The 16,740-nt window shown below is 35.4% G+C and overlaps 1 protein-coding gene across 4 annotated transcripts in view; it reads right to left on the bottom strand.

The window, feature by feature from the left end:
• Positions 1-16,740, bottom strand: part of NLGN1 (neuroligin 1) — a 410,133-nt gene that overhangs the window by 147,256 nt on the left and 246,137 nt on the right. For 2 of the 4 annotated variants that reach the window (XM_072408123.1, XM_072408122.1), the window contains exon 3: positions 2,030-2,089. The exons of 1 other annotated variant lie outside the window; for it this stretch is intronic. In XM_072408123.1, coding sequence (XP_072264224.1) covers positions 2,030-2,089 — 60 coding nt within the window. Of the gene's footprint in view, positions 1-2,029; positions 2,090-2,401; positions 3,444-16,740 lie in introns of those variants that run through there. One more of the 4 variants, XM_072408126.1, reaches the window with a different exon arrangement.

The following is a 16,740-nucleotide window of genomic DNA, read 5'->3' as shown; positions in this document are numbered from 1 at the left end:
TCCAAATATATTAGAAAGATTGTTAATAGCTATCCCCATCTCAGAATATTTCACAAGTGAGTTTTCATTTTAAAGCCAACGTGGGATAAAATAAAGACAGAAAATTACCTAACCCTTGTTCTTATAATTCCCTGATTAAATAATATGCTTCCACCTAATTATATAGGTCTTTTTTCGTGCTCAAAAGGAGATGTCAAAGGGGAATTTTCTATTCATGCAAATTGAATCTACTAGACAAGTCTGTTAGACTGATTGCAGGTCCCACTTAATTGCAAAATTGCTGATGTAAAGATTTTTCAGGCTTTCTATTTTTATTTATATTAACATTACATTGAAGGTGTTAACCTAAATTAATTTTTTTCAGTTTTGCTACATAATGCTTTACATACTATGTTTATACCCAAAATATAAGATTACAAAATAACTTATGCGCTCTGATAACAAGTTTTAGTCATGTTATGTTATGTAGATTGCCAAACATATTACCCAGTTTCATTTTTTAATGACTTAGTGTATGGTGCCTATATGACCCCAGCTACTAGTTCAAGTTGGCTGACTTTCTTAAAAAGGTTATGTACTCAATGGTCATTAGGATGGGGTGCAGATACCGCTTCCTCATGCCAGGCAACAGCTGTCACTGGAGAAACACTACATGTAGCTTCTTCTAGTTGCAGCCCCATACGGAATGAATAGTTAAATGTGTAGAAGGTGCCGGTGACCAAGCAGCTGCAAGATGCCAGCCATAGGAAGCCATATGGGGATTGCTCGATTGTTTCAACCTCCACTAACTGAAAATAGTTTACTAAACCCCTGTAAACAATTAAATGCTGAGAAACAAATAGAGAAAATATTGTATCTCACTGGCAACGGTTGTAAGGGCACTGTACGTACACTAAACAGCATTGAAAATTTAGATATTTCCTTGTAAAAATAGCAATTGTGTCAAAATCTCTGGACACATACTCTATGCAGAAAGCAAAGGTCTGTAAAGACCCAACAACCCAGTGGCCATCCTATATTACAGGAGTTGGCCCATGCTGGATTACTGCAGATATCTGAAACAAATACATAAAGGGCAGTCATCAATTCTAGGTAAATGTGTATAGTGAGGCAAACAATATTCAGTTACAACCTATTAATTGAAAGAATATACATAAATGATAAAAGATCAACTAATTACTATTGTTTTTGCTTGAAACCATAGTGGAACTGCCCAAAACACAACACACTAAGCTTAAGTAAGCTTCAAAAATTGGAGAATCTACTGAAAAACTCAGAGTTATTTTTAAAGTGTTGCAACTAATATGTTGACTTGAACTAGAATGGCTCCTAACTAATTGATTACATTATGCCGTACCATTAAAAAGTTACATATCAGGGCATTGTGGATAGCAAATATAATATTTTAAAATACTTTGGTCAGCTATGTTGCTAGATTTAGGTTTAAAATGTATTTAAATACTCACTTTTATACGGCAAGCGTCTGCATATGATGCTTCTTGATCTACTGTGCTGATAAATAGTTTTTCAAAAGATAAAACAAATGTCTACATCTTAAGAAACATCAAACCTTTGGATAATTAAATATATTAAAGTAATCACCGGCTGTTTGAAAATAATATACACCACTGTATATTGTCATTAGCAAGATTCAGTATTCAGGGAATGTTAGAAAACATGCAAAAAAGGGGGGTTTGTCGTGAGACTTAAAACAGTGTTAGTTGAAAGATTTCACAAAATATATTCAAGAAGTGGGATGTAAGTTATCAAAAATTCTTGTCAAGAAAACAAGAAGAGCTTTGGTGTACACACTTACTGTTTGCATAAAAATGAAAACGCAACCACATTCAAACCAAGAAAAAAAATGTAGAAAAAAATATAAAACAAGCAAGAAGACAAAACACATCAATCAAAAATGGGATAAAAAGAAAAACTCTTCAAAATAGATACAAGAAGTCAAGAAAAAGTAAAGGAGATATATTTTCAGGGGTTCCTTGTCATGCAAATTGGTTTGGTGGCAAAAAAATACCTTCATCTTCAGCACCTTCATTATCACCTAAATCATCTGTCTGTTTCTTTGTAAGGGGACCTAGGATTGAGAATGGAAACATGGAGCAAAACAGTTCAAGAAAATAGCATACCAAAAAAAGAACAACAAAATATTACACATCCCCAACATATTGCAAAAAAAGAAAAAAATAAGCATGTACAGTATGCTTTTAAAGTGGTCAAACAATAAAATAATACATGTAAGAATTGGCTGTCTCGGATATCAGTCTCTGAATATTTTGGTGTTACACGTGCCCCAGTGTACATGAAAAAGAAAAAACATGACTTTCTAATAATATATGTTGTTTTCAGATAAAATTCTTTATGCTTATAGTAATATAAATCTACCTACTCTGTCTATCTATCATTTGTATCTATCTATATCTCTTTTCCAAGGGGCTGTCAAAAGATATTTTCTTTTTCTGAGAAGGCGTGTTTGTGAAGTTTCTAAAAAGTTGATATAAGACATAAAAAAATGATCTCACAACAATCCAAATAATGGTCATTCCACTTGTAACCAGAAGATCACAGATTTAAGCCAATGAGGTGAAAAATATATACGACTAAGTCTTAAAATAAAATTCTAAATATTAAAAATGCAAGCCATTCTGTGGGAAACATATAAGTACATTAGCGTCTGTTATGCTAAATTAGCAAAATACACATTAGTGACAGTAAAATTTACTGAACAGCTGAACACACAAAAAATAGTTCTTTTCAGGCCCACACATGATAAAACAGTAGCATGATGAAAATGTGTGAAACATTTGGCATGCACAAAACATTAACAACACATATGCTCAGTAGCTGCAAGGGTAAATAAAGCAGGACCATGCATTATTTGAACTACAAAGCAAGTGGGAAATACAAAGGTGGATGTCAACAGCTTTTTATCAAGATGCATGCATTTTATCAGAACATAGTCCACAAGGAAACACTGGCAACACTCTGTAAATATACTTTCTAACTGTCAAAATGATGTATTTTTTTAAAAAATGTGAAAGTTCCTGGGGACAAAGGAAGTGTAATATATCAATGAGCTCTTTCAAAGTGCGTCTCTGAAAGACTCCATCTTAGACTACAACTAAGGACTAGGCTTGGAGTTTTGCCTATGGCAAATAAATGATATCTAAAAGAATTTCATTTTTTTTGTTAAATCAAACAATCTTTAAACATTAATATTCCATCCAACCACAAGGTTAACATCACAAGCTACACGGTTGCACTAAACTTTAAAGTGTTTGTTTTAGGAATTGAGAATTTGATTATTGTAATTTTTATAGGTATTGCAAGTGTTTTGACATTAAATCTTTTTTTTGTTCACTGTATGTCACTGAAAAAGAAATAAAGAGAAATATGATTAGACCACCATAATATAAAAAAGCACCAAAGGCTACTTCCTGCTATAAATATATCATAAACAAACTCTTGCACAGTGCACATACCAAAACTAAGCACTCAGGAACATATCCCTACCGGCATTTTCAAATATATTTCTGCTGTCATATTTATGACAATAATCATACATTATTTAGCTTGCTGCAAATTGTTCAAAAAGTTCAAAGTTTTCTGTATTAGCAAATGTATCATTGGCTTTAGATCCAATATTCTTGTTTAAGTACTTACTAGTCTATTTAACTTTCAAATACTTCTACACTTAACAAATGTATTAATGCAATTCAATAGTTTCAGCTAAACTTTTTTCTGATAAATGGCCAGTCTATTTAAAAATGGTATTTACATTATTGGAGGAGCCTGGCAGACTGAGTTACTTGATATATTTTAAAATAATTTTACAGGAGAAATTTCCCTACTACAGTGTTGCTGCCTGCCTAGCATGATAGGTTAAGGGTTTGTACTACCCACTAAATCTATTTTTAGCATCATCTATAAAATAAAAGTTTGGCATTCAAAGAACAATGAAGGGCCCCAATAGGGGTTTTACCAGCTTGGCGGAGAATGGAAATGAAGAGCGCAAAACTCAAAGAATCATATAGGAATTAAAAGTAGATATATGACCTTACAAGGGCAAGTCTGACAAAAAACAGACGTTTTTGTTAAAGCTGAAAAAAACAACTCACCCATCCAGTCCAGTTATCCATCTTTGTCCTGACACTGAGAAAGCACTGGGCAACGCCATCTTCTTTTCTCTTCTTCCTGCTTATTCCTTTGTCTCCTGATCTCACACTACACAGGTGCGAGATTGGGTGCTGCAGTAAATGGGAAAAAAGAGTATCGGTCCCACGGTGCATGCATGAGATCGACATTTTTTTTCTCATTGAAGAAAAATCTCCTTTTGCGAATGCCCGATATCGGGCATGCCCAGAAGGAGCAGCCATAAGCCTCCTGGGATACATGACATGAGTCCCAGGAGGTTTTAACCCCTCCTAATGATTGTCTATCCTTTTATGAAAAGTAATAATTTTAGTTTAGGTCCGCTTTTAGATTTTGACTGGAGGAGTCACCCTCCAGCTTCTAAAATTCTTAAATGTTCCAGTAATAACTTCTCTCCTGTCACAGAAATCCTCACAGGGTTATTAAGTTGACATTATTAAGAATAAAGAAGGAAATGTAAGTATTTCCTTGTTGTAACATACAGATCCATGGCATCAGAGGTGATAGTTTTGCAAATAGGGCCCAGGGAGGGGGTAGGAAGAAGATGGCAAAGTAGAAGTAAATCTACTGCCCACCTAGGTTTACTTTGTATATTTACCTGCCAAAGTGCCCCCATAATTGTTGCAATGTGCTTCCTCTACCAGTTAAAAAAACACCTCCAGTCAGGACTTTTGTACTAAGCAAACTTTATGTCTGACTTAAGTGTATCCACAGCCACCAGCTTTAAGATACTTAATAATGAATATTTATGGGATAGAAATTATATAATCCTTACCATTTCACATGCATATGATAAACATTTGTGGCTAACGGTGACAGCTTTTTCATCTAAACTAACTTTTGTCCTCACAATTGTTTGACTTTCATAACCACAGAGAACTTTTAATGCTTATTACAGGAACAAGGCATTTTATTTTATAACAGACAACATTAAAAGTTGATCATTATTTTTGCCTGTGATAATGTAGCTAGATGATAAAGTCATTTATTATACCAATTATTTCCCTGTACAGAATGAACACCTTTGACATCTACAGACAAGAAAAAATAGCTTTGCATGGCTTTATTTTGAATAAGCTGCCACAATGGATTAAACAGCTGCAATTAAGCACATCAAAAAGAATGATGTGTTGAGCAGTTATTACGATATTGCTTCATTCTTTATAATATCCTATTTATCTACTCTGATAACAAACAATACATTTTTTAACTTTAATGAAATCTAATAAACTTACACCTACCATGGAAAAAGCTGGGGAACTAAATGCATTTTATTTAAATATATTTAATACTTTTTTTAAAGGCAAAATTTGTACTACAATAAGATATGAAATTTATATTCGTCAACAAACTTCACATTTATTTAAACCAGTCTAGTAATAATAACTCTCATTCAAGCAGACATATCACCACAATATTTACTTTACTTCGGTAAAGACTGAATCGGAAGTCTGCTGCCACCTGGGATACCCATGTCACGTATCCCATTTGCAGTGAGATTGGCACTTTTTTTTAAATTTACATGAGGATACATAATTTAGGCAGAAGTTGGAATATGAAGAAAGAAAATGGCTATGCCTAGAGGTTCCTCTGCTCTGGGAGAAAGGAGGAATCCAGGATGGCGCAGGACCAAATGGAAATCAGGTGTGGAATAGGGATGAGAGAGCGAATTTATGAAATTGGGTCTCGTGGCGAATTGGGACGTTCTTGCTTACCAAACATGTAGGTGAGAACGGCCTTTGTAAATTCAGCTAGCGAGACTGAATTTTTGGGACCTGCAAGACCAATCAGGGGAGCGGAGGAATCCTGTGTTCCTGGATAGAGAAACTCAATCCAGGAACACATACTCCACACCCGATTGCTGTTGCTTCCCTGTACTATGTGTTCCTGGATAGATTTTCTCTATCCAGGAACACAGTGTGAGTCTCGCTGGCTGCTCATGGCCGCGTTCATCTATAAACGCAAGCCGCATGACTTACTCTGAGAGGAGGAATATCGCGGCCGCATTTATGTATGGAGCCGTGAGAATACTCCTCTCAGTAAGAGATGCCCGGGCACTACAGGTCAAAATGAGGGCTTTTCGGCAAAATTTTGCAGACCCATTGGAAATTCGAGGAAATTTTCGCAAGAATGCCAGAGGCATTCTCGCTCAACCCTAATGTGGAGGGATTGAGGGCTCTTTGGAAGGAAATCCAGTGCATCAATAGAGTTCACACCAATAAAGATTAAAGGAACTGTCCTATATATATAGACTATATATAGGACATGTGACTTTTAGATTATCTATTTAGAGTATAGGGCTTTTTTAAATGAATTTGTTCCCACATTAATTACCAAATAAATTACCTACTAAACACGCCAATGAAAGATGATGTATGATCTGCAGAGCTTTTTTGTCACAAGAAAAGGTTTATACTAATGGTAAGAAATCCTCACTCTTGCTTCAGAGAACTGAACTAAACTTTGTCATGTTCACTCTCTATGTAAAGCTTTTGTTTGTGTTATATATAGTTTTTCTATGATTCTGTTGGTTTCATTTGTACACTGTTTTTCATGATCTTAAAACAATAAACCAAATTGTTTTAAGGTAAATGTTTGCACTTGTATTTGTATAAATGTGGAAAGAACATGAAATTTTAAACTCCATTAGAGAACGCTTAGAATCTAATGCTTCTGTTTACTTTGTAAATGCTACATAGTATAATAGCAATACACAAATATGTGGCATAAATAAATGCTATTTAAAAAAGCTGAATTTTAATCTGCTTTTATCTTGTCATCTCTGATTCTTTTTATGTGTGCTGTTTATAGCTTCCTGAAAACATTTAAACACTAAACAAAATAAACTAAAATAAACAAAAAAGTGCCTGGTTTATCAAACATCTCCAAGAGCCAGGAAACCTGGTATGGATCAGGTACATGATTAAAAACATTTGACAAAAAATAGCAAATGAATTTAAGAAATCCATTCCAGGTTTGTTGGATCTCAGAGGTTCACTCCTGATAGCATATCATGCCCAGTCAGAGAGTTTTGATAAATCAGGCTTAAGGAAGAAGTAGAGACAGAAAAATCTATTTTATCACATGCTCCGAGAGAAGACTAAAATTATGTAATATGATAATATAACATTATCATATTACTAACACTGAATCCACCACTAAGTGATTCTTCTTAGAAATAAATGGGTAATATAATTTCCTTCACAGTTGTCTATATTCCCTTACTAAATAGGTTTATGTGTCAATGCTCACCATATCTGGGCTATTATTTTGTACAATACAAAAAATAATCTATGTATAAAATTACCTTGATTATTGTGGGTAAAAATGAGTAACTTGTTTTGAAACTGTTTTAGGGAATGTAGAATATTGGGCTACCTACACAAGTGCAATAATTGTCGCTGGAAAAAAACTATTAACGACTGATCATCTGACATTCATTAACAAAAAAGTGCACGACTGTCCAACGACACCGAATAACAAATGATGTCGCTGGAAATGAACAACCATCCCGGTGGATCTGATTGGGCGATGATCGTTCACTATTTATTGTGTGTACAGTCATTCAGTGATGGTGGATGGTTCTGCAGTACACTTTCTCCGGTACATGTCACTTGCTGTATCGTTCAAAGATCGTATCTAGTGTGTGTACATTATTGGTGGATTATATTTATATATTATTATGTATATTTGAACTATACAATCGTTCAAAATAATGGTGAAAAATCACTGATCGTCGTTAATCGTTGGTTTTCGAACGATAATTATTGCACATGTGTACCTAGTCTTAGGGTATTTGTTTATATCTCTGATATGTAGCAAGTTAAAACAATGTTTTAAATGATATATTTGTATCAATTATCAGTTCAAAATTCTTTTACTTATGATGTAAAAACTCAGGCTTTTGATTTTTGAGTCTTTCCCTGATAAAAGCATGGCCGTGTTATGGTGACTCTCTATGCATTGTAATCGGATAAAATCTATTTAAATTAGCTTTTTAGATTAAGCAGGCCATGATGGATGTTTTTAAGCAAACGTACATACCTGCATAATCCATCTTTCCTAACAGCAAAGAATGCACTTATATACATATTGCATTCGATTACACGAATGTACTTTTAGGCTCAAGGTATATGATAACAATTTCCACTCCATAGTCCCACTCTTATTATTATTGGTTATTCCTTGGTTCGGACATCTTTCAAAGACTCATATAGGTCCAGCAACCAGGACAAACAAAATCTAAGCTTAATGTTCATGGACCTGATGTTTTTGTAGGTAGAACTGTAAATCTAATGGATCAGAACCATAAATTAGGTGGATCTTTTGTACACACTACACTATACATATACATTCGCCGACCATGCTTAGTGGACCTCCTCTCTTAATCATTTTATATATGCTGCATAATTAGTTTTGCAATACAAAAGTGTAAGAGTAATTTGCATAACAAACTAAATCATAACAGCACAATCAACTCCATTTTAACAAATTTTGTCTAAGCAGAGTGGAAAGGAATAAAGAGTCTACAAGGAACAATGTATGTGTGCTTAAATTGCAAAGTAATCTATGATCTGTACAACATGTGCCAGCACAAGTAAATAAGGAGTTTCCTCTGAGATTTAGCAGTTAATTAAACTTTACCCTCAACATAAAAATTTGCATATTGCTTTATTAGTTTGAAATGGCATTTCAAAGTACATAGAAAATAATAAAATATCAGATAACATTTAAGGCTTGTTAGCTTTAATCCTCTCTCATAAATGTTGAACATGTGAGTGTTCATGGGGAAATTATCAGTAAGGGTGAACGATTATCACAACAACTTTAGTGGCTCACAGAGCACTTAGTATAAAAAGTACAAACACATACAAAGGAAATTAGTGTGTTATTCCATTCCCAGGAAAGCACAATTTAAAATTTGATTTAATTACGAAACTTGAGATACTTCACATCTGCAATTAAAAGACTGGGTGATTATGGTCCAGTATTGCTGTATATAAGTATACTAGCATATTATATATGCCATAATATATATATATATATATATATATATATATATTTATATATATTTATACATGCTAAAATATTAACAAATGCTAAACAACACTGTACACAATGTGAACAAAAAACAAAGTAATATAATATTTTGGCATTTAAATGTATAAGTTCTTAAAATGCATGTTTACATATATACATATTTAGCATTAAAGCCTCTGTTACATTTGGGCCTTATTTATTAAAGCTGCCTAAGACTGGAGAGAATACACTTTGATCAGTGAAGCTGAGTGACCCAGCAAATCTGGAATAAGCATGGTCTGGAAAAAAGACATATCCTAACAAATAGCAAATGACTTAAGAAATCCATCCCAGGTTTGCTGGATCACCCAGCTTCGCTGATCGTATCCTCCCCAGTCTTGTAGAGCTTTCATAAATCAGGCCAATTGAATCACAGGCACTAACAGATCCCCACAACCAATACTTTGTGGTGCGTCCCCAACTGCCCCCTGTAATTCCACCTACATTTAGCCCTAAAAGATATACTGTACCCTGCAAGGAGCAGTTGGGAACTTGTGATGATATATGTGCAAGAGGTCATTAGGATGCCTAAATCCTTTTATTTAATGCAAGTCCCAATTCAAGGAAGATGATTTAAAAATTTTCATCCCAGTAAAAGACTGAGCCAAGTAAGGGACGTCGCTCTGTGTTACTAACATCAAAAATCCCATGTTAAGGATCTGGAAAAAAAATGAAAAAATAAATTCTGATTGACAGAACACAATGTACTTAACTACTTCATTGCTATATTGTTCACCAGTTTGTATTCATCATGGAGCTATAAATTAGTTCTCTGGAAATGAACATGTAATGCAGCAGGCTTGCAATAAGATCAAATGAACTTGTCAAATAAGCTTTAGAAAAAGAAATTAGGTGATTCAATATTAACTTTACATGTGCTAGAAGTGCAGAGGCATTTATATATTACTGGGTTACTCGTATGAGGGTAAAGTGTGTGGGTGTTGCAGTCCAGAATGTATTACTATATACAACCTATAATGCAACGCTCACAAAAGATACTGACTTACAGTGATTCACATGTACTGGGGCATAGTGCAAAGAAGAGTGACAATGACAGTGGTGAGGGGGTGAGGGAATTGGGTAATTCTGTTAGCCACCTAGACCTGTACAGTCCTAGACATAGACCTTAACACAATAAAAGAAAATAGAGGCTAAAAACCTAGATAGCACAAGTGTTATTGAATGAGTTTTACTACTTTTCTGAAGATGAAATGAAATATTTAAGCAAAGCAATAGGTAAGACCAGAGATGAGCTTCATGGTGGCTACAGATTAGTTTTCTTTTGTATTTGACAAACTATTTAAGCAATCAAAAAACATTTTACAATTTTTTTACATACAACAGCCTTTTCTTCTGTTCAACTGCAAATGGGTTTGAAAATGCTATTAAAGAGGACTTAAACTCAGGAATGGAACTTTTCCAATTTTTCCTATGTTGGCCTCATTGTTGCATTAAGCCATAAAAGTATTTGGGTCAACAGCAGCATATGGTGTTGGTAACAGCCTTGCCTCTGTACTGGCTCTGAGAAGAATATTTTTGTTACCATGCTGTCTGGAAACTTCATAACCCCTTTAAATCTAAATTTTGAGCTCTTTACTTCTTTCCTTGTTCTTTCCAGCCGCCCTGGAAATCCCCACTACTTTTTTATACTTTTTCTAGATGTCTTTAAACTTATCATGTAGTCCTACTATTACTCTTCTCAGGCAATGGGTGCAACTTGCTGCAGTGTTTAATATAAGTGCAGGTTGCATTGGTTACTACCCCTATAGGGTGTCATTCAACCTGGAAGATTCAGGATATCTAGTGGTGGAAAGGAATTGCTATGGGGGACAGTGCCAAATGGGTGGTAAGTACTGTACTTTAAATTTATCTTTGGTTACATTTATTAAGAAACAATATACCAAAGAAAAATGCTTGTTTTAGTAAAACTTAGTGTTCTGTTACATCCCATGATGCATATAACAGTAAATGACAGTAAAATTCAAACCGGTTTTGTCATCAAAGCCTTTGCAATGTATTCCATCTGCTGATTTATGCAGTGACCAACAGCAGGGGATTTACTAATTAGTTATGGGTGACAGTTTTTGATCGAAAGGGCACTCAAAACTCAGTCCAGCAAGTGGAAACAAATATTTCTGACAAACACAAAAGCATTATTTTCAAGGAAAGGCAGTGCACAATACCAGACAAAAATTAGATAGGTATTGATAAACTAAACAGACAATCCAGGAATAATAAAAAAACTTTTATAATAAAGGATTAAAAAATTGTGTTGTTCTGATATTCAAAAATGCCTTTGAAGCAGGCCTGCTGACACATCAGGATAATGTTTTCCTATAACAATTCATAAAGAAAATTATGATTTACCATCAAGATGATACAAGTGACCTGTATTGCTTAGGGCCTAGATGTACCTTTCTAACACTCTAGAGCTTGTAACTGACGAGATGAAGCACAAACCCATACATAAGCACTTCTGTTTCAATAAGTGCATTGCCAGTTTGACTGACACACTTGTGCTTAAGGGACATTATCCTCGGTTAATATTATTACAATTCTTTCTAAATTAAAAGAAAAAAAATAGGGCTTACTAAGGGTTAAGGTTATGATTTTATCATTGACAATACAATGGGTTACTGAATAGCAGGCAATAAAGGTGGAATAAGAGGAATCAGTCTACAGCAATTCCAAAGAAAACGGCTTGGTGCTGTAGATTAACTGAATCCTCTTACTGATGGACATTTTGACACTAAAAAGAAAAAAATAAAATACATTACATTCACATAGAAAACATTATACTGGATTACTGGAAGAACAGGTCAGTTAAGGTTTTACTGAGTTTCATTGTGTTTTGCAGATTCAACTTTTAGCATCTCATCTTGATGCGTCCTATTGAACCCAATAATCCCCCAGGATTAAATAAATGAATGTACTATTTCAAAAGTCAAATCATTTATTACTATAAAAATTCCCTGAATTTACCTTTGTTCTATACTAACTTCTATCCCTTCCCTTTTTTTTTGCTTTTAGGTTAGAAAACAGAATAGCATTAATCCCAGTGCATATGTTTTTTGGGGGTAGTTGCTCATGAGCAGAATATCTGAAGCTCAGTAATTAGCGCTCCTGCTTTTGCAGCACTAAATCCCAGATTTGAACCTTGGCCAGGACTCTGCATGGAGTTTGCAGGTTCTCCCCATGTTTGCATGGGTTTCCTCAGGGTACTTCGGTTTCCTCCCACATTCCAAAAATATGCAGCTGGGTTGATTGGCTTCACTCAAAACTGACCTTAGACTGTAATAATGACATATGACTATGGCAGGGACATTAGATTGTTGGCTCCTTTGAGGGACAGCTAGTAACATAACTATGAGCTTTTGGCACTATATAAATACTGTGTAATAATAATAATGTTTCAGCTTGCTTATGAAAAGGTAAAATTACAGACACAGCTGATGCTCTACACAACGAGACTAATTTATTGAAGCTCTCCATGGCTGGAGAGGAGACACTTTCATCAGTAAAGATAGCTGATCCAGCAAACCTGCAATGGATCTGGTCCAGGATTCAAAACATTTGCTAGTAAATGTCAAATGGCTTTAAAAAGAACATTCCAGGTTTGCTGGATCACCCAGCTTCACTGATTAAAGAGTATCCTCTCCATCCTATGAGAGCTTTATTAAATCAAACTCATTGCCTTTGTTAGCTTTGTGCAAATACACATGTGTTGTGACCACTAGTAGGCCTGTAGAAATCTCAGCACCTATGTATCTGTTTCTTTTGAGTTTAGCTTTATCTCCTGGTAAAAAAAATATTAGATGGTACAGTAATGTGTTATAAAGTTAGCATAGTTAACAGCTTGATTTTAAGCATATTTGCAAAAAAAAAAAAGACCTAGGCACTTCAAGTTTGTCAGTGCCTTAAAATTAAGGCAATCTTTAAATTAATTATCAGTGAAACCTTACATCATTTTTTCTACTGGCTGCATTGCTAAATTCTGCTTCGATTGTCATGCATTATCCACAGAAATCTGGAGGCAAACCAAAACTCCTGGGAGTGTTGATCTTCTAGGTCTCCTGGCTCTAACTGGTTTCTTTTACTGACTGCCATGTCACTTCTGTATCCCCTAATGGTGGAGGAACCAGAAAAAGCTGCAGAGGATCCAGGAGATCAACAGAAGTTTTGGTTCACATTCACACTTTGGACAGAAGAGGACACCAAAAAAGGAAATTTATATAAAATTACTGTGTTACTGCATTTCCAAAGGGATTCTGTTTTACTACTAAAATAATATCTATCACCATCCTAAGGGACGTTTAACTATGCAATTTTAATTTTCCACTTTCTTTAAAAGTTAACAATCGTAACTTTTAGCATGGTTACTTGACCATATATTGTGCTGTAATATAGGACAACTCAGATGAAAGAAAAACAAATATTGTTCACTTGGATGATTTAATTAAAAAACTATTTGCAATATAAGTGTAGAAATAGGAAGTAGAATGTCTTTGCCAATGTTATTAAGCACACCCTTACTCAAACATTATCAGTAAATACAGTGGCTCATGAGTTCCTAACTGACCTTGACTTACTTTGTACTCCTGGCTCAAAGAAAATGGCATGCTCCAGCTGAAGCTGTGATCTGTCTGGTGAACTGCAGGATGGTCATTCAAAGTGATAGATCTAGCAGGCTAAAGCTTTCTGTGGATTTCTGCCTCTGCTGAGAATCCTAGCAATAGTGATTTCACATTATATGACACAGCTATAAGTCTACAAGCCGATGTTGTCCAGAGAGAACATTTAAAGCACCACCGGGGTTATTAAATAAGACACTGCATGTAATTTCTTTGCAGAATGCAATATACTATACCATAATACTTTCATATTTGTGAAAAAGTAAGAATACCTTATGGAAAATGTTAAGTTTTTTTTAGGAAACAAACAGATCTTCATTCAAATAGTGCCTGCAGATAAAGATAATATAAATGAACAAATGACACAAAAGAATGAGATAGAGAAATCATTCTCATAATCTAAATGAATAAAAATGCAGATTTGTTATGTGAAAAAAAAAAATAATTAGACTCCTACATTTACCAACACTTCAGATCAATGAAATTCAAATCAGATGTTCCAGATTTAGTGCCAAAATGTAAACTCTCCTTATGAAGAGTTCTGATGGAAACACAGATATTGAAACGTACCTAAACTCAGAAACTTCACTTTACTTAAAAGTGTAGAGAATTCTTTTATATAGAGTAAAAATTATGTTGTTTGTTTTTTTTTTACGTGCAACACCCTTTTTCAAAAAAAAAAAAAAAAAAGGGTACAACACCGCCTTCTAATTCTCGATGTCACGCATCCAGGGAGGCTCTTGGGTGCTCCTTCTGTGCATGCCTGAGCATCTCAGACATGCGCAAAAGGAGCCCTTTTGACAAGGAAAAAAATTCCAGATCTAACGCATGCGCAGTGAGATTGGCAAGCTTTTTTCCCACCTACATCACCTGAGCTCCTGGGTTGGGTGACATAGGTAGAAGAAGCTAGAAGGGAAGAAGATGGCGGCACTCGGAGCCCTGGCTCCAAGACGGATGGCAGGACTATGCGGGACCTGATAGAAGAGAGCTACAGATGGATCGGACTGCCCTGCGGAATTGAAGGTACCAAATATACTGGAGTATAGGCCGACTTTTTCAGCACCCAAACTGTGCTGAAAAAGTCACCCTCGGCTTATACTCCTGTCAGGTTGCAGCAGTGGCAGATCTCATGGGAAGCCGTGCTGGTAGGGGGAGATCATGCTTTGCTGTGTCAGATGTCTCTGATTATCTCACTGGGGGGTGCCTGTAGTGAAAGTCGGCATGTAATAGGCTGGAACAGAGTAGGGCATGGTCTGGTTAAGGGAGTTTCTGCGCATTCTTAGTAACCACGTGTGTGCAGAGAGAGCAGTGTGGAGAGTGATTAGAGTTCATCCCAGCAGGTACAATGGAGGAGTCTGCAATGCATTGCTTATAGTAATGTGTCTGAGAGTTTAGTCCTATAGGAGGGGGTCAGGGCAGCGTTTGAAAGGGAGGAATATTAACATGTTTATTTTCTGCTAGCAGGGCTTACTGTGCAAGGAGTCTGTAAGTTTCATACAGTTTCAGATAACGCTGCTCTGTTTCTACTGAATGTGATGAGACAGAGCAGCATTGTCTGAAACTGTATGTTGCGCTACATCACACACAGACTTCTGCACAGTGAGCCCTCCTAGTAGTTTCAGATCTTCTGAACTGAAGTGAAACGTACTTGTAGAAGTGAACAGAAGTGGCAAAAAGATGGGGGGGGGGGGATAGTGATAATGGTTGTGTTATCTGCCTGGTGAAATAAATATTTAAAAAAATATACATCAGTGATGCCTCAATTAATGTAATTTTATTGGTATTTATTTTGAATATTGAAACTTGACAGTAGCTGCAGCATTTCCCACACTCGGCTTATACTCGAGTCAATCAATTTTTCCTGTTTTCCAAGGTAAAAATAGGTACCTCGGCTTATACTCGGATCGAATTATATTTGAGTATATACGGTACGTGTATTTTTGTTGTTTTGGGGACTTTTGAGTTTAGTTCCTCTTCAAGGGACTGGTGCTGACTTTCCTATTGGTATGTGGTGTCATTATGCTAATATTTCAGAAAAATGGTTGTGGTAGCCTATAGCTAAATTGTTTAAACTAAATCATTGTATTAGTCTGTCATTTGCAATCACTATTTAATGTACAGCGCTGCGTAATATGTTGGCGCTATATAAATCCTGTTTAATAATAATTTCTTGCCGAAAATATTCTACAAGTGGCATAGATTTCAAATGACTGGTCATTTCACCAGGGCTGGCCAACCCAGCAAAATCGGGCTAATAGTTGATTGTTTGATGCTACATTATACAATATACAATAGTGCAATTGAAAACACATTGCATTCATGGGCCTGATTTGTTTAAGCTCTTCAAGGCTGGAGAGGATACACTTTTATCAGTGAAGCTGGGTGATCCAGCAAACCTGGAATAGATTTCCTAAAAGTAATTTGCTATTTGTTACCAAATCTTTTAAATCCTTGACCAGATCCATTGCAGGTTTTCTGGATCACCCAGCTTCACTGATGAAAAGGTATCATCTCCAGCCTAGGAGAGCTAGGAGATAGATTAGCCTAATGAATCTGCATGTAAGTTGAGCCAGGGAAAAACCTTTGCTGTCTAAAAACAAGAACAAGACTAGATTTTGCCTTGAAAGGCAAAGACCAAGCTTTTTGAAAAAAAGACGTTGAACTGTTTGTTTACAGTAATAGTAGACATATTTGGTACATTTTGAAATATGGTAATAGAAATGTTATGGTTTGGGGTTGCTATACCGATTTCTGGTCTCGCCAGCTTGCAGTCTTTAGGTTAGCAATAATTGTGCAGGTGTACTTGAGGAGAATGTGATGTCATCTATCCAAATTTTGAATCTTTGATCTTTTAACAAAATGATCC

The sequence above is a fragment of the Pyxicephalus adspersus genome, chromosome 4, assembly GCF_032062135.1.
Source record: "Pyxicephalus adspersus chromosome 4, UCB_Pads_2.0, whole genome shotgun sequence".
In the NCBI taxonomy this organism is placed as follows: domain Eukaryota; kingdom Metazoa; phylum Chordata; class Amphibia; order Anura; family Pyxicephalidae; genus Pyxicephalus; species Pyxicephalus adspersus.
Note: the sequence above shows the minus strand (reverse complement) of the source record. Positions and strands in the feature narration are given on the sequence as shown.